Source organism: Pholis gunnellus (assembly GCF_910591455.1).
Source record: "Pholis gunnellus genome assembly, chromosome: 13".
In the NCBI taxonomy this organism is placed as follows: Eukaryota; Metazoa; Chordata; class Actinopteri; order Perciformes; family Pholidae; genus Pholis; species Pholis gunnellus.
Window position 1 is genome coordinate 9,159,767 of NC_136540.1, and position 23,209 is coordinate 9,182,975.

Below are 23,209 nucleotides of genomic sequence, written 5' to 3' on the forward strand. Positions count from 1 at the left end.
GAAACAATTACTTTATTATTTTTTCAAACAGAAATTTACAGCTCAAACATCTTCACTTGAAATCCATATTCATCTCAAGTTGGGAACCAATTGCAGCCTGTAATAGAGGAAACACATCTGCATTAAAATAAACAGTAAGCAACCACCTCTCATCCGTCATTGAATGAAATATAAAGATACTCACCAATTCTCTTTTTGCTTCTTCTATTTTCACTTGAGCAAGAGATGGGCTCTGTTGTGGTTTAGAAGGTAAAACAAAAACACACTGTCAAGTCCAATAGACAATAGAAATGTGATTTGTCAAGTTGGTTTAATTAAGGGAAATCTACGAACATAACCGCCATCATAAACATATCTATGATAATGTCAAAGCACTGTTGGTTGTTGGACTGTTCGGAGGAAAAACAGGAAAACAAACGTACTGGGCTTAAGTCCATGTAAGGTTCCAGTTTCTTTTTCAAGGGGATTATTTCTTGTTTCAGCGCGGTGACGTCCTACAGAGAGAAAACAAAACAAGATGCCGCATTTCAAACCCTGAGAGCAGAAAGCGTTGCATCTTCATCACCGCGGCGCTCGATTGTGTTGCATGTGTGTAACAGCAGAAATCACCTCAGAGAGCTGCACAACAGCCTGGTGGGTGATGGATTTGTCCATGTTCCTGGATACAAGCTGAGCCTGCAGAAGATTGACAGAAGAGAGTAAAACATTATATATATATATAAAACTCTTGAATATCTGGGCATTTTCCTCCCCATCATTTTCAATAGCAGTATATTGTACCAATGCGTGCACTACTCAACTATCACAGATGCAGGTATAACATCACAACGTACCTCTGCCCTCTCCCGCCTGCTGCTGAGCTCTTTAGCCTTCGCCGTAACAAAATCCATGTTGAGCATTCTCTCCTCCGCTTTAGCGCTCTCCACTGACTGTGACTTGGCGGTTTTGTTGATGTCCCTGAAGACAGTTAAGAACACTGATCACAGAAGACGTACAGGACTGTGTGTGTTTGTATTTACGATAACAACGGTACAACATCATGATGCCAAAGCCATCATCCCCTGCCTCCGTGTTCTTACTCTTGCAGGTTGCTCCGCAGCACCAGAGTAGCACCGAGTCGATTCCTTAAGGCCCTGAGTTCCCTCTCGAGTCTCCGGTTTGACTTCTCTTCTTCCAGCAGAGCGTTGGTGAGGTTGTTCACTGCTGGCATGAAGCTAGACGAGACAAAAGAAAAATCCAAACTTTTCATGTCTTTCATCGAAGGAAACTACCGTCTGGCGAATGGACAGCAAAGGTGCAACGTCAGCGTACCTGCCCAGCGACGTGTCTCTGACTCCGAGCACCATGGCCGTGTCCACTAAAGCAGACAGATAGTCGTCGGCGGGCTTCGACAAGCTCGCGCAGGACAGACCTACGCCTCGTAGGAGAACATCTCGGTAATGAGCGCCTGGACGGAGGAAACACAGCTGAGTTCTGAGGAAAATGCTGAGGTGTGAATCAACGGACTGTCTTACACTTGACAAAAGTACATGCAGTGAAGCATGTAAAGACACAGAATCAGCCTATTAAAATGTCTGTAGTTTTGGCCTTCATCTCTCCTTATAATAATGTACTCGCCACAGTAATTGCTGAGATCTGGGTGACACATTGCTTAAAAGAAGCCCAATGGGACAAGAAACCCACTATCACCGGTGTGTTAAATGTGTAATAAAGTGTAAAACCTACTTTTATCCTATAAAATAAGTGTTGCTGTTGGTTTCTACTGTCAGATAGTCTTCTTAAATTACAGACTAAAACTCTGCAATCTGAATTTCCCTGCATGTATCTGTGCTATGCGTCAGTCACTCACCCTCGGACTGGTACTCGGATGCTTTCTGTTTGAGGTCCTCTGAGAGAAGCGCCGTGTCACTGCAGCGGGCTTCACTGCACTGTGCCAGCTGGTACAGGACGTCCACCGTCCTAGTGTTGACCTCAAAGTGTGGCACCGGCTGATCTCCAAACACCGTGCTGAGCCAGCTGTTCACCTGGAGGAGCGACATGAAAACATGAGGGTAAACAGAAGCCAACAGCGATCACTGCATTAACTTATTATGTTATTGTTATTAAAATACTGATCGTTACCTTCTTGATCTTCTCGCACATTGTGAATAAAAAGGTAACGACGACCACGACGAGTGGCTTCTTTACGCGTTTAAGTCGTCCAACAGCCCTAAAAACAACACCGACTAGTTTTCCCTCTTTGATTTAGCGCCCCCGAATTCAATCTAATAACTTCCGGGTCACTAGCCAATGAGACGCTGGAGCAAATGTTGAAACTACTTTTGGTGGAAACAACTGTTTGAATTTTTGAATTTGATGAAATTAGACGAACATTGGTAACAAATTGACGAATAATGCAAATGTAAGACAATAAAGCTCTCTCTGTTTCCGGTTCACGTTCCCTCTTGGCTCCCAAAGATAAAGATTACATCAAGATAGTTCACGTCGGTTCCCCTGAGATAACCTTTTCACACGCTTATGAGAAACGTATATAATGACTAAATAAATGACTGGGTGTTTTTTTGTTGTTTTAATTTTATTTGGCTGTATAATACACACATACATATACATACTCAACCCAGTAGGGTAAAATCGATTCCAATGACAAATATTGGCTCTTTTCGTATATTATATTAATTGTGGTTAATATAAAACGTGCATTATGTATCATATATGTGAAATATATATCATATAATACATACACATATGTATCCTATGTTGCTGAAGGTTCATATATGGTTCTTAAGATTCAGGTGTGAAAACAAAACGTATGACTTGACGAAAGTGGAAGTACATAGAATCACTCATCTCGCGTTGTTTGGCTACCTCAGTGATCTCCGCTTCAACACCACCAACCACCCGCGTAAGTTCAAAACAGCTTGTTTGGGAAAAACCTGGTAGGACTTCGGTAGAAATGGCGGCGAGGGAAAATGTGTTAAAACACCGACAGAAAATGGTTAACACCACGTTTGAGTCGAGTATAGACTCCACCGCCGTCGAAGAAAAGTTGTTTGGCCAGGAGGACGAGGACGGGGACGACGGACCCGTGGTCTTCATCTGCGGGAAGTGCAAGCTGCCTGTCGGGGATTCAATGTCGTGGGATGGAAGCGAAGACGGACAAAACCAAATAAGACTGAAGCGTGAGTAACGTTACTTTGACAGTTTGATGGCTAACGTTAGCTTGTATGGTAGAAAAGTCAGACAGGATGGTGCATTCAAATGCCGTTGTAGAGGCTGGGAATTTACGCATGTTTTCGTTACCTTGTGAACACAATGCTTTGTGATGTTTTGGTCTCAGGGGTCACTGACAACGTCGTGGTTGGAGAAGACACTCGGCTGCATGAAGCGACTAAACGATCTCTCTGGTAAGAATGTCATGTCCGGTAACGTTATCTAAATATTTAGATCATTTCACTCAGGTAAAAGTACCAGTGCAACAATGTACAAATACTCCATTTAATTTAAAAGTATGCATCAAATTTGACCTAAAAATTCAGAAGTAACATCACAGAAATGTACTTTTAAGTGTTCATTATGCAGCAGGGTTGCTCCTGTCAGAGTTTATACTGTGGTATATTATATTAATGGCTTAATCTTGTAAACAACATGTTACACTATAGAATAGAAAGGCCTCATTTAAGATAGATGTTTTTTGTGTGAAATATGATTCTGCCAAGTAACTAGTGACTTAAGCTGTCACATAACTGTAGTGGAATAAAAAGTACCAGTAAAAAACTACATTTTGTTACCTTTCCCCAACCACAATACTCTCCAAACAAACTGTTTCACATGTCTAAATGTGTTGTGTTTTTAAAATACATTGACAAACAACCTACTGGTGTTTTGTAGTTTATATATATATATATATATATATGTATATATATATATATATGAGTACTTGTTGGATTAAATCAGTTTTCTTCTCTCCGCAGTCTGATCGTGGATCTGTTCTGTCGAGGCTGCCACTCTGTGCTCGGAATGGTTTACGCATCGACGCCGAAGAACCTCGACCACAAGAGGTTTACATTCTGTTTCAATGTAGCAGACATCGACAGGTATGTTCAGGGCTTAGCGTATTAGTAGGAATGTTCAGAGACGCATACATCAGGGTACATTTGTATAACGTGATTTTGAAAAAACAGTCATGTTTAGTCCAATAATACCTTTCAAGAAAATATGGCTTCCATGAAAACCTCAATGTGATAAACTTCACACAGATGGTGTTTATGGTTGTGACGTATATTACATGGACTTTCATTAGTTGTACAGGTTTTATTGGTGCGTATCCCACTAATACTACACTGACTCTTTCTCAGCTACGTGCTTGGCTCTGCAAGCCAGATGTTGGCAGCAGAGGGCCCCAAAGAGCAGCCGGTCACCCTGGAGTACAGAGGCGTTGTTGAACAACAGCTGACAGAGGTAAATTACCGCTGCTGCTTCTCTTTGTCTGGTTTCTCTCCGTTATTGAATCGCTGTGAGATCAAATGTTTCCTCCACTGAACAGAATGTCTGCTCTGAAGCTCATTGCAATGTGTTACCATGACTGTTTCTCCCAAAACGAGTCCAGTTTAGTCCTTTAAAATTGTATTGTTGTGTAAAAATGATTTAAAAAAAACTCCAGATCTGACCTGCACACACATCCAGTTATGAGTCACTGCTCTCTGCAGACGGTGCGCTCACATTTATTCTTAGCCACTCGCTCTCTCTCTCTCATTGTTTATGAATGCACAGGTTGCACTAATGATGACATCAGCTCAGTTCTGGTAAGCCCACACTCCTGTGATGGGCAGACGTTTGTATCAGACATTACCTCATTTCACCACGTCTTTCCCTTGCACTCGGATTTATTGTTCATTACATTTTTTTAGATTAAATAAAAAATACAGAAGTATATATTCAGGAAGTTTCAGTCAAAACATCCAAATCCATTTCTGTTTATAATCGTCTGTATGTTTCATCTTTTGATTCCCTTTCTGTTTGTCACATTTGTATCATTACGGCATATATATATATATATATATATATATATATATATATATGGTAATTTTATTTTTTCACTGGAGTAGTGTAGCACTTCCAAAAGTTCTCCTAATCATCCTTTGTTTAAAGAAATAGCCACCGGCCACAGAGAGGCCAGTAGGTGGCGACAGTGTGCAGCAGTAGCTGCTCTCACTCTGGGCCCAAGGACAATTGATGTGATGGGAAGCATGTTGAGGAATCTTTGTTGGAGGAAAAACATGTTATGATCATGAAGGCTCTTTGTCACTACAGCTGGATGTATGCGAGGTGTTTTGTTTTCACTCTGCAAATGGTGTCTGAATTTCCTACAAGTGATCGATTGTGTGATGAGATTGAATCTAACAATACTGATTATAGACAAGAAGGGAAACAAATAAAGATTATATTAGATGTTCTTTGTAGTCCTCATGGAGACGTAAAGTCTGTGTGTTAGCACAGTACCATGCCATTACACTGTGACTGGTAGTTTCCATGTATAATTATCTTTTCTCTTCGGTTCCCCTTTTGTTAACCTCCAAAACAAATACATTTAAAAATGACTCAACTCTTTAGTTCACCCCTCACAAAGAATCCCACGTCACTGACGTAACAATGCTGCTATTACCACTTAAATCCACTTTATCACCGACTGTAAGTCGAAGATTATTCGAACGTTGCTTCCTCGCTGATTGGTGATTTAGGTGGTTTTATTAAAGCCATTCTTGATCGTTAGCTCATTGTAACAAGATTATAACGGCCTTTGTCTCTAGCTCAAGAATTAAAATCATGGCTTACTTAAACCCATGTCTGTCAGCATTAATCATGATGGCTTTCTCACTGACAAGTCCTACAAAAAGGTCTTTCCATCAACTTTGTGTTTTGACTTTTGGGTCCAAAGCTGTTTTGCCAGCACTCAATTTTCTCATCAAAATTTTAAGTAGCATTTCCTCTACGAGTGGTACGTAACAGCTCGTCTGTCCACAACTCATTGTAGCTATCGAATGAAGGTGCTCATCCGGCCCGCCGCCGTAGTTAATGCTGTCTGTCTGTCTGTCTGTCTGTCTGTCTGTCTGTCTGTCTGCCTCGTAGACACTTATTTGGATGTTTCATCTCGTACACTCACTGACCTGTCCTCCCCCCCCTCTCCCCCCTTCATACTCATCCATCCTTGACCACTTCCCCTTTGGGTTTTGTCATTCTTCCTCACTGTCCCCCCTTCTCCATTTATCTTGACTCCACCCTTCTTTTCTTCCTTACTGCTTCCTGCTGCTGCCTTTATTTCCCACCTGTCTATTTCCTCCTTCATATCCACCTATTCCATCTTCTCCTCTCAAACTCATTTTTTGCCATCCTGCCCTTGCTGTTCACATCTTCATCAGATGAAGATGCTGGTCATGTCCATGGCTCAGAGGCTGGAGGAGATCGACGCCGGCCTTCAGGACGGATGCGATGTGGCGTGATGACGGTGACGGACGTCGGCTTGTCCGGGTGGGTGCTCTGCCCAGGTGTTGAACGTGACTCCTCGCCCCTTACCTTTTACATTAATGCTTCCTCTTCTAAGTTTCATTTCAACCACATTCCCTCAGTAATACATTTTGTCCTAGCCTCACCTTGTGCAGACACACACACACACACACACACACACACACACACACGGCGTGGTCCTGATTACCGATGGTGAAACAAAGACTGCCCGCAAATGTAATCAATCATGTTGTCAGTTAGGGCTCCCGGGGCTCGTGGCACCATCTTCTCCGTGTGCCTCCGTGGCGCAGAGCGAATGTACGCTGTGAGCAGAATGTTTATTTGTGCAGGATTTCATCAGGCAGGCTTGCACACTCAGCACAACGCTGTATTGATCTGGCCACTCCAGGCCACACACACACACACACACACACACACACACACACACACACACACACACACACACACACACACACACACACACACACACACACACACACACACACACACACACACACACACACACACTGTCTTTGTTCTTTTCCTCCAGCATCAGAGCCTTGAAGGATTCACTGCATGTAATGCTTTTCATCGCCTTGTTGTGATCAGAGGTGAACATTTGATCGTCAGTAATGAATAACATGCCATTCTATTACTGGCTGCATATTATTGGCTATATTTTCAAATATTGCCTGAATTTCGTGTTCCATTGACTGATTATTGGTTTGTTTTATTTTGGTGTTTGTTTATAGTTGTGAAGTTTTCTTCAGAATATTTGTGTAATAAAGTATTCAAACGTTTTAAAAAAAAAAAGCATTCCAATATTGTCAGTTTTCTTTAAAAGATTAAAACCCAATAAGGTAACTTTAAAGTGCCAGGATAATCCTTTTAAATGCTTCTTTTTCTTTGACTTGGTGCTGTGAGATGGTGGGGATCAGTGGCTTATCTCCTATTTCTTGGATTTAATAGTTAAACAGCAAGTTGTCTGCTCTTTGGTCTTTGGGGAGGGTTGGTGATCATGTTTACCAACTGACCTACAATGTGCCCAGCAACACTTTCTACCAAGGCGGGAAAAGCAGCTCCACGCTGTCCTGCTTGCCCTCCCTCAACCCACGAGGTTTCATCAGCCTCGCGGAACAACAACCGTTGGAGACGGCCAACCAGCACGCTGTATCCAAGGGCAGGTTGCGATGGCAACTGAGAGCACGTGCTATGCTGAGTTGCCTGTTGCCATCTCGTCATCGTGTTCACCAGCCAGAGGAGCAGCCAGCCAGCTCGCTGGCCGCCGTGCCTGTCAACAGACGTTATCCCACCGCGCATGCGCAGACACATACAGGGGGAGGAGCTCTGCACAGAACCCCCCCCCTCCTCACGCCCTAATCTCTGCGATGTTTTTCTCCCTGTTTACCCCACCCATGCCCATCTTTCGCCCTCCCCCCCCCCCCCTCCCTAAACTGCTGGGAAAATAAGTCAAAACAACAACAAACATGCTCGGCGTGGTGTTTGTTGTTTCTGGTGGTGGTGTCTTTATCCAGAGGTGCCTCCATGGGTCCTGCACAGAGAGCGGTTCACTGCCCAGATGTGTGCTGTTTACGCCGCGTAACAAGAGTCGTTTTGTAGAGAATCGCCGTGTTTGTTTGTTTGTTGCTCCATGGAGAGAAATAAAGCTTCGAGGCTTGTAGCTGTTGTTTTGGAGTCAGCATCACCGTGAAGGGCCTCTGAACTCATTTAGCAGTATTATATATAGACACGGTGTTGCTGGATGCATTGCACTGCTGAGTGCAATTATTGCACCGGTTTCACCCCGTTCACCCCTTAAGTCCCAACCAATCATTACCGACCCAACGTGGAAACACACACAGACACACGCACACACATGCATCAGACACCTACACACATCCTACATGCACTCGGGGACAAAGGATGAATAATGCAGAGGTAGCGTCTGAGTGAAAGTCGCCTCCCCTCTTTCCCTCCTTTTCACCTTCCCCAAGCAATAAGGAAGCAATGTTGCCATGGAGGCAATGAAGCCTCGGCACACTATCGGCCAATTACAGCCGCGCCTGTGTGAAACAGGAGACCAATGGCTGCTCGAGCTGATGCTGCTGTTGCCACAGACACTGAGATCCTATTGGCTGAGCGCTGCTCTTTGATTGGATTTCTGATCTTGTTTTCGAGAGAGAGAGGAAAATATCTCAAGGAGTGCCACCTGTGTGCCAACATAGAAAATATGTTTGTTTTTAGTCCATGAAATTATAAAAGGATTACTTTGTGAGAGGGAAAATGTTTCTGTTTAAGGGGTTTGAGAGACTTAAATTCAGTTTTGTTTTTCTGGCACTATACATCCTAAAGTGTGTGTCTTGTCAATTAGAAGATGGAAAAACAACCATTTAAATAATGACAATTTTAATCATTGCTTGATTCTTTAATTTTATTGCAATTTTCTGCCCTCCCATCATATTATTTGGGTTTCCCCTGACAAAAGAACCACACCCCACAAGTTGCTCATTGCTAGTTTATGACCAGTTCCAGTATTAACTCTTAACATCCCAAACCTCAGGTCCTTTGGGTTTTATCTGTGCTGTGCATGTGGAATTTCAATACTGGTTATTTCAAATATTATTCTTGCTTATACCATCGTATTTACATGACACCTTTATGTAGAATACTATCCAAATCTATTTTGTGTAATAGATTATATCAAGTGTACATGGTTAATCCTTCTTAATTAAATGTGTGATTTAATGTTTTCCTTTGAAATAATCTGTGTGGAGAACCCAACTGAACTTTTGACTCGGTTGATCGCCTCTGCTTTTCCTCACATGCGTAACATATGCTCCACCAAAGTCTTCTCTCTAGATCTAAAGTCATTAAGACGGTCGGGTCTCATCTTTGTTTTTGTGTCGGCAGGTCCATTAGTTACATTTCCCAATTTAATCTCGGGGACTCAGTGGGTTGCAGGATGATCTTGCATGGTGTCAAGAGCATTTGGGGGAAACTTAACCCAGTTTTGTTTCACTACCAGCACCTTCCAGGGCGAAAGCGTACAATCTCTGATAAGCCAACAGCCTTCTCGTTTCATTAATCACCTTCATCTGTGTCTGCGATAGAAACGGGGGAGACGGCCAGTCAGACACTGGTCCGACTGAGTAACCCAAATCCCCTCTTGAGTGCTCAAAGCCTCCTGCTTCATTAGAAACATCTGCTTGTTTATTTCCCCCGCACGTCTTTGTGTACGCCTGGAAGCCTCTCACTCTCTCCTCGTCCTGTGCGAGAACTGCTGAGGTGTGCAGTCCTGGTCTGAGGATGAACCAGGATGCTCAGGTCGTCTGTGTGTGTGTGTGTGTGTGTGTGTTTGGGCTGTGGATACACACCGGCACTGTGTAGCAGGTTCATTGTCTGTTTTCCTCAGACACAAAGGCTCGTCCTGTTGCCAGTGACACCCTGGTGTGCGCGTGTGTGTGTGTGTAAATGTGACGAGGAGTGGGCTGAAAACAGGATTAGTGTCATCAGGATCTAAGCCTGAACAGATTGGCATAAATAAAGTCTTGCGGTATAGTAAGTGGTTCAGTTTGGCCTCATTAAAAGTGATCTGATTATTAAAATGTGACTTTTGCGGGGGTCTATGAACCGTGTCTGTGATCATGTATGAGTGCCGCCGCTCAGGTAATCAATTATTGAATAACATCAAGAGATTGACACTTTAATGTTCTCTCAAAATTTGGCAGGGAGGCCTACATTGCCCCAGGGTGTGGCATATGTCTGCTCTTGTTGTTTCAGTCTCAACCCAAAGTTTGTCAAGAGGTACGGCTCGACGATGAGGACAAAGGACAATCATACCATAAGACCTTAAATACTGATATATCAAAAATATTTTGTGTTGGCACAGGAAATCTTTTTTCATGCGTTTTCATCCGGCGGATCCCCAAATATCTCGGAACTAATTCCTGGAAAAATCCGACGTACAAGCTGCTTTCTATTCACAATATTCAAATTCCCCGAATATGTTTATGATGAAACATGTCAATTTATGGCCCACCCCTGCTGTGACAATGGCGGGGGGTGTTTGTTTATCACAAACTCGTCATTGTAATGTGACCTGTTTACAAACAGATTAACGTAGAAATAATCTGTGTGTCAAGGAAAAATGTTTCTTTATCTCATCAGTCAGGCTTCCTGAGATTAAACTTTGATAAACAACTTGCCTCTGCAATCAGAATACTTCAAAAGACAGTCTAATGCTGCAACTAACTTTTTATTTTTCATAATTTATTTGCAGTATTTGTCTGTTACATTTACCATCACTATTTTACAAAGAATTATTTTTTCGCGTTTTAGCTTTAAAATTACTCAAACTATTGATTTAGAAAATTGTTAATAATACATTTCCTGCTCCATGGCAGTACAATAGTTACTAAGTAGCATTCCCAGTCAGTATCTCTCCCTGCACCGATATGTCTCTTAAAACGATTATGTCAGCAGTTAATATTGCGTGTGTGTGTGTGCGCGCGCGTACACACCTACTACAGGTTCCACCAGAGCATGCCCTGAACACTACAGGTATGACCTGTACACGCGGTGCGCACTCTCCTTTCGCTCAGCGCTGTGGTTAAGCCATGTATTCATGGTCGGTCTCTGCGGACCGCCCGGGGATTTTGACTAACTGTCTGCCTGTTTTATGATAAACAAAAGGCTCCGGCTCTAATGCATTTTTTGAGCCACTCTTGCCCCCTTGGCTTTTATCAGCTTAGCCACGACCGGTTTAAAATCGGACAGCCCTGTTTATGTCGTCCCGTGCTCTGTGGGTGTTTGTCTCAAAGTTTTGATTACCCCCCCCCCCTTCTTTGTCTCGTCAGGCCGGTGTCACCCAAAGAGGTTTATGATGGGGGGCACAGCTGAGTAGATTAATGTCTGCAGTGTGTGAGTGAGCGAAGAGGGAGGGGTCCTAATATGCGTGTCTGTATCGGTCCTTTAAGATCCTTCAGCTGTTCCAAGGGTGTGTTTTTCTTCTTTTTTTTTAACCCACCACAGGTGTTCAGTGGGAAATGTATATAGGCCTATGGTATGTGAGACAAGTGGCACATGGAGGTTGTAAAGCAACATAAATCCCTCCGTAGCCAAGTGCTCACCGAGCAAAGAGCTTCAGGAATACACACTCTGTGCCTCAGGCTCCGTTTTAAATGGTACATAAATTAACAAGACTTTTTGGATTATTGTAGAATGACTTCGTTGATTATAGTAATTTAAGTGTATTAATTCCATTTTTTTTTCAGCTAATAAAAAGTTGGCATGTGTGCACAGAGCACACGAGAATGAAGCCAGACAGTAAGCAGGTGCATTTGAAAGACCAGACAGACACATAATGGATTCAGTATAAATATTTAAAATACTTTATACAGCATAGAAATCTCTTGACATTTAAACAAAACCATCCATTACAAAATCTTACAAAAGACCCCCCCCCCCCATCTCGAGTCTGTAACAATCTCAGTATCAACCGGGAAAAAAAAGGTACAAAGACATCGTTTCAAATGTTGACAGTACAGTTCGACTCGTGAAGTATTGCATGCAACTTTTTCATTTGGACAGGAAGAGATTCGACAGCATCTTAACAGTGAGAAGCCTCACGTTCCCCGCGGAAACCTTCTCCGTCAAATACTTTGATGGAGCGGCCAAGTGTCCGTTTGACCAACATTTTACGATCGCTTCGTACAGAACGGCATAAGTGACAGAAAACACAGGAGTCAGATATTTACAAGCACAATTTTCACATCACTCTCAGAGAGCTCTTGGCAAATACTCGTCATTGCAGTTAACACTTAAGACTATTGCACAGACTACAGCATTAAGACAAAAGGAAGTGACTTATTTTCAGAGATGTTACGTGATCCTCCCACCTTGCCTTTTGTGAGGTTCATAAGTTTCATAAGGCTTTTGATGCTCTATTTTTTTTTTTTTTAATCTTTTTTTTTTCTTCCAACACTGACTTTTGACAGTTTCCCTGTGGGTCGTGATGTAACACTTGTATATAAAAAGTTATAGCTGTGAATTATTATCCGTGGTGGTTTACGAGAACCCTATAAAAAGTGAATATGACTCTTCTTGTGATACCTACTTCTATTGCGGCGTTTCAAATCTAATGGCGCTCAACGCTCAGACACTGCACCGCTGTGGCAAAAAATCCACACAAGCATGTCACAGTCGACTGCTGTTACACAGTTACGTATGAATAATGCAGTGAGGTAAAAGATGCTAAACACCGTTTTTTACAACAGGTTTTGGTTTGTTTTTAAAGAATAGTGCAGTGAGCTTCTTCATCCAGTCAGCATTGATACAGTGCCAGCTGGCTGGAAGTCAGTGGGTATCTTATAGAGAGTCTTTTCACACAGACAAAACATTTAAACATGTAATCAGGGTCAGGGTAAGTGTTGGGATCTGTTAGCTGGTGTGAATCAGTTTGCGGCTCAATTAGTAACCAGTTACAGCAACATTACATAAGATAATACCTCTTAACTCAGTCTATAATACAGTGTATGTGTGTGTTACATGATGTCCCATGTCCAGTCTGTATCTAGGCCACAGTGAGGTTTAGTCATTGCTCAGGGATCTGTTTCAAATCTCATCTTCTCAGCGTCACCACCTCTTATTACATAATGAGAGCAGTGACTGGAGACACAATATTGTATACTCTTTTCTTTTTCTTTTTTAAATTATCAGGTCTGTCTTGAAAAGTGGCTCAGTTGCAATAAAGGGACAGTTCAAAAGGCCGCTCTGGAAGACCTCTTCAACTTAAACAAAATGTTGAGTGGGGCCTTGAGTTCAGTCTATCTTTATTTTATTTTTTTTTCATTTGTCGTGTGTCCCTCAGCAGAGGGTCTTGAGTGCACCTGAAGCACAGAGGAGAGTTTGCATGGGGTAGGGCGGCGGGGACACCACTTCCTCAAGGACCTGTTCCGGCCGGAAGGAGAACGGCTGCAGCTGCACCTTCTTCTTAAAAATCTGTCCGATTCCCATAGACGGGAACTTGCTGCGGTGTGTCGGGCTGTCGGGTTCGCTGCTGCCGCTGCTGGAAGGAGGACTGAATGCCGAGGTGGGGTTGAGGGCGCTGAAGGCGGACTTCGGGGGGCTGAAGGCCGAGCTGCCCGGGGGGCTTCCTATCGTGCTGGGAGGGCTGCCGCTGGTGTCGGAAGAACCGCCCCAATCGGACGAGATGCTCTTCTTGGGCTGTGGGTTGACGATGAGCACAGGGGGGCTGGGGATCGTGGCCTTCTTCAAGTAGGACGAGTCGGGTTGGAAAGCGGAGACGTGGCGCGGCGGGGACAGGGTCCCGTTGGTCAGCTTGTACCAGGGCGAGGCCGGGGTGTCTACAATTTGCTCGGCTTTGGAGAGGGAGCCGAAGGAATGCATGCCGATCGGTGACGGCGCTGGTGGGGCAGGTATGTTGTGTTCTGGGCTCGTGTTAACTTGAGGGAGGGTGGCCAAGCGCCTCCGCTGCTTAGGGGTGTTGGAATAGAGAGGCTGGATCTCTAGGTACTCCATGGAAGAAGAGGCGACGGTGCCGGGTGGCGCCAGAGGGGAATTACGATGGCCACCAGTAATGGCACGCAAAAGACCTGAAGAGATGAGAAGCATTGTTACATTCACGGACTACCGCCAAATGAACATTTGAAATATTTGTTCTCGCTCAACTCCCTGCAGGCACAAACGGGAGTGAAGAGTTAAGAACGGCAGCTTCTCTGAATATTTTTGGCTCAGTGCCCTGTGTATATACAGTAGATTCTATATGTCAAGTCAGTGAGAACATGACATTCACCTGAGAGCATGTAACAAGCAGGTGTAAGGAAGAACGAGCACATTCTGTATTATTCAAACCTTGAGGACACCGGCCTGTCCTGACATGATTCTTGATCTGAAACCGCCTCAGGAGTTTTTTTTCTTTATTTCTTATAGGCAATTGAGAAGAGGCCCCAGTTCCCTGCTGTCACTTGTAAGCTCCTTCTCAGGGAGTGTGATCTGACAGACTCCCCCTATCAATCCCTAGTTCAAACAATCTTTAAATTGCTAACGCTGCTGTGTTGCTAAGATTAAATCCATATTTAATATAAAATGATTCATGTACTTTCTCAGTCATTTCATCTGACTGACAACAGGTAGACTCCATTTTAAAAGTGTTTGTGTGTTCTCCCTACGATTAACTGGCAACTTATCCTGGATGTTTCCTCTCAGATGGATAGATGGATGGATGGGTGGTTGGACGGATGGACAGACAAACAATGGATGGATGGATGGAGGAGTGGATGGAGGAGTGGATGGAGGAGTGGGTAACTATGTATGTGTGAAGAACATGCTTGCTCGGTCAACCTACCCTGTATGGACAAAGGTAAATGAAGTACAGAGAATAAATAAAGTGGTACTTTAAAAAAAAAAATATATATACTATGTTATTAACTTTTTTTTTTAACAAATCTGCCCAACCTGCACCATATGATCCCTCACCTGTTCTGTGTTTCTTCTCCTTGCTGGGCCCCTTGGCCACAGCCAGGTAGACGGGCGTCTGCTTGGGGGGGATGGTGAGCTTGTCGACGTGCTTCCTCCACTGGGTCTGGAAGTATTCGTTTTTCTGCTTCTCTCCTTTCTTATTTTCTTGGAACTGCATCTCCTAAACAGACAGGCCAGACAGCACATTACATAACAGCCCTCAGCGATAGACAAACCTGTTGTGCAACCAGATGTGACACCTCATAATTCTTGTTCTCTCGTAACAAAAACTGAATTCACGTGTCAACGAGAAAACAAGTAGTGTTTTTATGTAAGCGTTCAGATTGCCTCCTGCCCTTACCCTGTACTCTTTAGAGAGTCTCTTCATTTTCTTGTTGAGGAGGAAGTAGACGGCCAGAGTGTGGCAGGCGCGGTTGGTGAGGACGGCGCTCAGCACCTCGCTGTGCTTGTAGGACATCTTCTCCGTCATATGCAGCAACACCGTGTGGTTTATCTCCTCAATGTGAATCCTGGACACCGAAAGGGAGCGCAGAGAAAGAAAGTTAATGCTTTATGATGCTTTTGAATTGAATGCAAACGGGATTTCTATGATAACATTCAGAAAACAAATAAGACAAAAAGTAAAACGTGAGTCTACCTGTTGAGGTATGGTGCCCCTGTGTTCTTGTTGGCCAGCTGTAGCCAGGAATCGGCCATCACCTGATGGATATTGGGACGCTTGTTGGGATCTGGCTCAAGAAGCTTCTTCAGAAGACAGATAGCGGCTGAGAAAGAGAGAGAGAGAGAGAATATAAATAAACATAAGCGACCAGCTACGCTCAACTCGGTGCATCAAGAGGATAGTTTACTGAAACATGTATTTACATTTCATTAATTTTATTCAGAAGTGTGACCTCTCTTATTGCCTCGTTTCCCACCGCTCAACCGTTTCCAATGACTAGTTGGAGGACAGGTACAAGTTTCATAATCCTTTTGTCCCGTCATACCCACAGACAACACACTTGGCCTTCGTCCATCTCATCGGCTTTCATTCCGTCACAGCATAAGACGGATGAGATGACACATCTATGTCATAAACTTAATGAATAGTTACGCACATAACTAAGCCATCCCTCATTGGTATTTGAGAGGAACAAAGCAACTGCGGTTTGAGTGTCGCTACTTACAGTGAAGCGTATGTTCCTGTTTAAAATGTCTTCCTGTTGTTCCTAATGTCTTGCACAACATTAGTTGGAATTCTACTAGTAAGAAGTTGTTGGGGCTTTTTTTCAAAGCCTGAAAAACAGCTCTGCCTTCTCAGGATTTCTGAGGAAAATATTATCAATATATCTTTTTCATGCAGTGTCAGCGACTTGACAGGGAAGCTCGATAAAACCGGTTACATTGCACAATTAGCATTTTGGTTCTCTGCCAACATGTCTTTCGTAATGCATTTTGAGTTCTTACATGTTGAGGATTTTCATTCCCAAATTTTTTTTTTCCAACTAGATTATAAACATATATATATACATATCTATATACACATATATAGATATATACTGACAGTCATTCCAGTAATACAGAGCAGCTTATTATCTATTCTTGCGTCTCTTTGCAGAAACTGGAACGTCAAGATTTTTTCATTTACGTGCAGTCATAACCTGAAATTACACGGCATATATATTTCAACTCCACACTCACGCCAGTTTTATGTCGGTGATGACAGCGCTATGTGAGTATTCTCATCCATCTAGATGAGTTAATAATAATTTATCACACAGGTGTTCAGTGCGCTCGGTGTTTACCTGTGGAGAGCGAGGGAGGTAGAGGGTTCATGTCCTTGTCCACCATCTTCTGGTGCAGGGCTCGGAGACTGAAGGGCTCCACAGTGAACGGCAGATTCCCAGTCAACATCGCGTACATGTTCACGCCACTGGAAGATCAAAATGCACACTTCAGCTCGGGGGCGAAATAATCAAATGCATTTGAATAAGTTGATATTTGGCAACAACTGATGACATTTTGAAAGCGTGCACTCACATGGACCAGACGTCCACCTTCGGCCCGTACTTCTTCCTGGAGAGCAGCTCTGGGGCGGCGTAGGCGGGGCTTCCACACTGGGTGCTGAATGGGTCGGAGTATCCCAAGATGCCTGCGCAGTTACTGAGGCCAAAATCTGAAGGGACAGAGAGGTGGGGTGAGTGGGTTTTTTTTTTCTGGGTTTATTACCGTCCTTTTGGCTCACTCATTAAACGAGTCGCCCCATCACAGCGTTACACACACAAACAGAGTAGCACATTAGCACTATGGTGAGAGCTCGTAAAGGGTTTAACAGGATATTTAAATGCTCTTCGCTCTTCACCACATGTGGGACATTGTGACACTCTGCATGTCTCACTCCAACTGAGAAAATCGTTTTATTACTGTAAAGTAACTGGCAACGAAGGCCTTCTTTTTTTTTTTTGTTTCTTGAATATTATTCTTGTTCTTTGAAGTGGGACATTTTTTATATCAATGAATGAATGTCATTTCAACACGTTTATTCACAGGAAATTGAAAAGAAGCGGCATTGCCCTGAACAAGAAAAATAAACAGTTAGGTACTGTAAATGTAAGAGCTCTTGACTTACCTATGAGCTTTATGTTGTTCTGCTCATCCAACAGGAGGTTTTCTATCTTCAGATCCCTGTAAGGCAAAGAGTGGCAGTGTTTACATTAGATTGCTTATCATCGTCACACAATGCACAAGCAGGAGAGGTCAAACCCCCCCCCAAGCCCCTCCCAATGTGGGTCACGCTGGCTGATTTTCAGGGTCTATTGTGTGCCTCCAGATCCCTCCTCAGTCTGAGAAATCCTGTTATACAGTTATCTACATAGGCCATGTCGCCATGATAGAAATGTAGTTCCCAGGCTCCAAGCGGCAAATAATTGAATATTCCCGGGAAGGGCTTTGTGAAATTTATATCTGAAATTTGATTTAGTTTTTTTTCCTCCCCTAATTCAAATCAAACATTTTATCATGGGATTTAACAATATTTGTAGGAGCAAAGTCTGTACACAGCGCATGGTAATCCAGTTGTATACATCTTTTTTCTTTCGTCGTTTTTATCTTTTAAGAAATTCTTTCGCAGCTCTCTTAAACCTCTTAAAAGCATGGGAAATACAGTTATTTGTAGATTAACAGTGATGTGCACAATACAGACTGACCCCACACTTTGAGAAGGAGGATCATGTCGGACTCTAAAGTCAGCTTTAACTCATAAACGGCACAAAGCTCTCTGAGCTATCCACGGCAAACTGTCAATATTTTCTGAGGCATTTATACAAATGATACTCTAACTTTGGAGAGCAGTGTATGTGTGTTTGCCTCTGTGCGGGTGTTTTTTGAAATTTATTTTTTTACCTGTGCACCACTCCCGCCCTGTGCAGGTGCTCAACGGCCAGCACCAACTGCCGGATGTATTTCTGAGTCTCCCGCTCTTCCAGGCGCTTCTTGTCGTAGATACAGTTCATGAGGTTCCCGCCGGGACACAGCTCCATCACCAGGTAGTAGCTGTTCTCCGTCTCCAGGATGTCCAGCAGCTGCGTGATGTTGGGATGGCGGATCATCTGCTGGATGTGGCCCTCCCTCCGCAGGTTCTTGGTCACATACGAGTCCTTCTTGGCCTTCCGCTTGTCAATTACCTTCACTGCCACCTGGAGAAATTGAGGGACTCATTTTAGACAAAGCACTGACTTGGCAGCTGAAGTTTGGCTCTCGCTCCGTATGATATCGTGAATTATACACAAGAGAGCACTAGTGCACTGCCGACTCTTCGAGAGAGGTTTTCAGAGAGTTTTAGTGTAACAGGTGACAAGCTGCTCAGTCTCCATTGCAGGGTATACAACTCGACACTGACCTCTCCCTCACAGCTGCTCCCAACGGGGGGCAACCCAGGCGCTATAGGGCCCTGAGGCTGCAGGGGGGAGGTATGTGTGTGTGTGTGTGTGAGCTGGAGGGTTTACTGAACCATCATAAACTAGGGGAAAAGCAAATGTTCTGTTGAGAAGGCGCCAAGGCCAAATGGACAGTTGATATTCCCCCATTCGCAACAGAGTTTAGTCGCAGCTAAACACACACGAGAAGCGACAAATGCAGAGAGGAGGCTGAGGAAGAACAGATTCACAAATGTTCTGTGAAAAAAACAAAACAGCATCTCCTTTCTGTGTTTCTCCGCCCTTATTGTGTCATTGGGGAATAAACTTGCAGTCTCCTCATAAAAGACACAGAACATGTCCTTTATGACAAACACCTCCCTCTTGAGCTAATTACATTCAATAACGTACCCACCTACTCTATTTCATCCTTTGCCCCGTTTCTCCTTGTATCCCGTCTAGACGGGGTTCAAGAGCATGGCTATCATACACAGCAAATCATCTCAAGGAGAGCCCACAGACATGGAAAGGCATGACCGGCAAAACTAATCACCATATCCATTAATGAAATGGTGAGGGCCAAAGTGGTTGTGTGTATGTGTGTGTGTCTCCTCTTTCTTCTGTCCTTCAGCTTGTCTTTATTTTATACTTTCGTCCTTTCATCTCTGATAATTAATTCACCTTTTTTTACAGCTGCTAATGAAACCTGCCTGCGTGTGTGTGTGTGCGTGTGTGTGTGTGTTGAGCTGTCACAATGCGGTTATAGATGGCCCGTGTTTACGCCAGGCAGTGTGGAAAGGAGAAGGGGTGTAGGGTGTGTATGGGGGGTGGGGCACTGTATTTACAGTAGGCTAGTCTATATGTAGAGAGGGGGAGGGGTGTGCCCAGCCAGGGGGCTTCTTGGGGATTCATTTGTTTATCAGGCACCCCTCAGACAGAAAAAGGGGGGGAAGTGGGGGAGTATGGAGGGGAAAGTGGGTTACACAGACATCCAAAACACATGCATGTGACCTCCCAGGCCCCCTGACCATGACAGCACCATCTCTCACCTCTCCTCACTTTCATACCCCCTGCCAGTAAACACACACACGTCTCTCATCCCTCCAAACTGACTTTCTAGTGATGCTAAAAGAGGATCTGGGAGTCCTCTTGTACTGTATATCCTTTCACCCCCGACTACCCTTTTGCTTGAATAAACTCACTGCCCTCCGCTCCCTCCCAGAGCCTGTTGGACCCTGAATGAGAGAGAGAGAGAGTGCGTAGAGAGAGAGAGAGAGAGCATGTGCTCTGCTTGGTTGTGTGATTGCCAGTGTTTGCATCATCCTCAACAAAGAGCGTGAGGGAAGGGAAGAGGAGAGGAGCGCTTTCTTTTTTACTCACAGAAACAGAATCGGAGAGGGGGGGGGGGGGGGGGGGGGGGGGGGACCACAGGATAAGCTAATATTTATTATGCTTTAATATGCTAAATATGAATCTCAGTGGCACATATTCTGTCATACACATTTACAAACAGATATTGGTCTGCCTTTAGGGACACTTAAGGAAAAAGGGGGGGTTACTTGTTTTTCAATATGTAAATGTCCTGGCTGCCCCTCAAAACAGCCTGGAGAGACAAAGGCAAACAGTGGCCAATGGTGGCCCATATCAAAGCCCTGTGCTGGCGGAATCATAATGAGGCCGAGGCCCATTTATCAACGACATGATTTCATATGCAAGTAGCAGCTCTGCTCTCTCATAGGCCGAACAATTTCCCCCACTGTCCCTATCGCAGGCTTGCGCGCCCACAGCGGTGAGATCACCAGCAGCAGCAGCAGACAAAGAAGAGGTTCAGAAAAACACCCAGATATCCCACACATGTGGGGGGAAAGACGGGACGCTCTCTATCTCTCTCTCTTTCTCTCTCTCACACACAAAAAGTAAATATTGTCACTGGCTAGAAAACAAGCCACGCTGTGCGTATGGCTGAGTTCAACAGCTGGTGGTGCCGCATGAGCTCATTAACAAAGCCTCCCATTGCAAAGTGGGCTGATCACTTTCTCTGAGAAAGCTAAGAACTGATTACTGAACTGGGAAGATGCAATGCAAAATCACAACGTGTGGCTAACCTGTCAATTCTAACAGGTGACAAGAGTTTTGCTTGGTTGACATGCACATCGTCTTAAGTGACGACAGACGCCGTCCACTGAAATGAAATGTAAAACCATTTAACCATTACCAATGCAGCACTCACGATCTGAAATGTTATAGGCTAATCCAGAACAAACTCACATATAGTTTTCTAAAATAAAAACAATGTGGTTTGGGGTTTTTTAAAAGTTTTTTGGAGTGCAAGAAATCACAAGGACTAAATTAACTTTAATTGGGATGGTATGCGATTGGATCACAGGTTGCATTTAAATAAAGCCAAGGAAAACACAAATATATATAATATAAAAATACAAAATGTATTGGGCTACACACAATTCAACCAATGTTGCATTTCCACTTAGTGAAGTCTTACCTTTTCCCCAGTCAACGCATGGAGACCTTCTCTAACTTTGGCGAACGATCCCTCTCCCAGCTTCCTCCCGATCAGGTAGTTCCCGACCCGTTTGGTGTGGTAAAAGTTCTTCAGGATGTCCGCCGCAGGACTGCTTAGAGAGGCCGGGGTGGTGCTGTCATTCCCGGCACTATTTGAGGTTTTACCCTCATACAACCAGTGGCCGTTGTCTACTACCATGTCGCTGTCCGCAACTGGCATCACAGCTCCCTTGTCCAATGCCCCGTTTTAACAGGGGAGGAAGAATTACGCAGCTCGTCCCTCTCCCACCTTGAAGGCGGGTATTAAATGCTTAACGTGCCTGCGTCTTGTCCTTAATATCAAATTAAGGGAACCGGAGCTTGCGCCACCTGTTCGACCAAAGCATCCAGTGAGCGCACTCAGCAGATTCCGAGACAAGTCTCGATTAGTGTATCAGCTTAGATTAAAAAAGACACACGAAAAAATGTCAGACTCAATCATGGAAAGTTGTAAACTGATGCAACCTGTCTTCATACTTGTGAGGGTTTAAAAAAGAAAGAAGCTCAGTCAAGAGGTAGGCTAGGCTCTCACTCTGCGTCCCTGCTCCACACATCAACGTCTCCTGAATAGTCTGCGCGCAGGCAGCGTGTTTTTCAGTTTGAACGGACTTTACCGGTCATATGGGTGGGCGTTTCTTAGTGTGAGGGTGAAAGAAAAAAACACACACACGGCGGTGGCAGCCGAGGGTGAATTTCAATCCAATCAGCAGAGGCGGGCGGAGCACATGTGAGAACAAGGGGGACAACTCGACCCGGTACCGCTGCCCCGCATGGTGCGCTCATGCTGTAGACGGCTGTGAACAAAGACTATATTTACAGGCGGAACAGGAGATGCAACAGTAGGCCTACTGCCGCTACAACCATTTACATACTTCTTTTCACATGGCTTTTTTTGGGGGGGCCGTCTTGTATTGTCAGAATTGTGCGTCAAGGATTCAAATGTTCACACCATGTGCTTCGCACACCGCAGACCTACATTAATTACACTGTGCGCACGTAGCGGCAATAAATCATCATGAAAATGTGAAATGGTCAATTTCATATAAAGCGCTCCATCACCTATCTATTGTCATTTTTTTTATCTCGTGTTATTGATTGTTGCTGAACTTGGAGTGCTGCCAACAGTAGTTGTACGCCACAGACCCGCGGCAAACAAAGAAGCCTTTTGCTCCTCGCTCATTGAGGTGTTCACTGGCCTAATTAACATGGCGTTCATCCCTCAGATGAGGACACCTGCAGGGAGGGGCTACAGTTTGAGACATATTTTTCTTCCTGTACTTATCTTCAGCTCAGGTTAATCCGCCTTAATATGATTATATCATATGTTTTCTTCTACAGGGGCAGAAACAAAATAATAACACTTGACAATATAACTAAATCTAATAGCCCTGCAATAAAAATAAGTATTATTAATAATACCTACTGTTCTACTAATGTGAAGCACATGGTTGTTTATTTTTGTCAGAGAGGTGTTGATGAAGGTGTTTTATAAGGCTCCAGTTTATGGTGTTGCTGCATCAGATTTAATTGTATACACAGGTTTGCACTGTTTTGTTCACTCCTTGTATGAGTTCCTAGAAGGAGTGAGAATAATACACCTGCACAGACTTGCCTACTGGACCATGCTTTCTAGACAGCAAACTAGACACCCAGACTTGGAACCAAAGGTACAAGTGTACCTCCATCTATTGGAGTAATTCTGTACTACAAGAACACACAGTCAGTCCTATTACTGATGCCATGAGTAAGCCTGCCAT

General features: G+C 44.0%; 3 protein-coding genes across 3 annotated transcripts; 1 reads left to right on the forward strand and 2 right to left on the reverse strand.

Annotated features, from left to right (window-relative positions):
- On the reverse strand, positions 1 to 2,229 carry haus1 (HAUS augmin-like complex, subunit 1). Its single transcript, XM_079172275.1, has 9 exons — positions 2,122 to 2,229; positions 1,850 to 2,024; positions 1,312 to 1,447; positions 1,080 to 1,214; positions 834 to 957; positions 610 to 675; positions 423 to 494; positions 185 to 232; positions 1 to 97 (listed from the first exon to the last, which is right to left on the reverse strand). Exons 1-9 carry the CDS (start codon positions 2,140 to 2,142, stop codon positions 53 to 55), a joined length of 822 nt encoding a protein of 273 aa, XP_079028401.1. The 5' UTR covers positions 2,143 to 2,229; the 3' UTR covers positions 1 to 52.
- A 661-nt stretch (positions 2,230 to 2,890) lies between these two features.
- Positions 2,891 to 7,302, forward strand: mis18a (MIS18 kinetochore protein A). Its single transcript, XM_079171222.1, has 5 exons — positions 2,891 to 3,179; positions 3,338 to 3,404; positions 3,972 to 4,094; positions 4,356 to 4,458; positions 6,417 to 7,302. The coding sequence occupies exons 1-5, from the start codon at positions 2,954 to 2,956 to the stop codon at positions 6,495 to 6,497; spliced, it is 600 nt and encodes a 199-aa protein (XP_079027348.1). The 5' UTR covers positions 2,891 to 2,953; the 3' UTR covers positions 6,498 to 7,302.
- A 4,660-nt stretch (positions 7,303 to 11,962) lies between these two features.
- On the reverse strand, positions 11,963 to 22,004 carry hunk (hormonally up-regulated Neu-associated kinase). Its single transcript, XM_079172021.1, has 9 exons — positions 21,394 to 22,004; positions 18,382 to 18,674; positions 17,609 to 17,664; positions 17,020 to 17,155; positions 16,785 to 16,912; positions 15,638 to 15,764; positions 15,341 to 15,509; positions 14,998 to 15,160; positions 11,963 to 14,114 (listed from the first exon to the last, which is right to left on the reverse strand). The coding sequence occupies exons 1-9, from the start codon at positions 21,631 to 21,633 to the stop codon at positions 13,366 to 13,368; spliced, it is 2,061 nt and encodes a 686-aa protein (XP_079028147.1). The 5' UTR covers positions 21,634 to 22,004; the 3' UTR covers positions 11,963 to 13,365.
- Between the last annotated feature and the right edge of the window lie 1,205 nt (positions 22,005 to 23,209).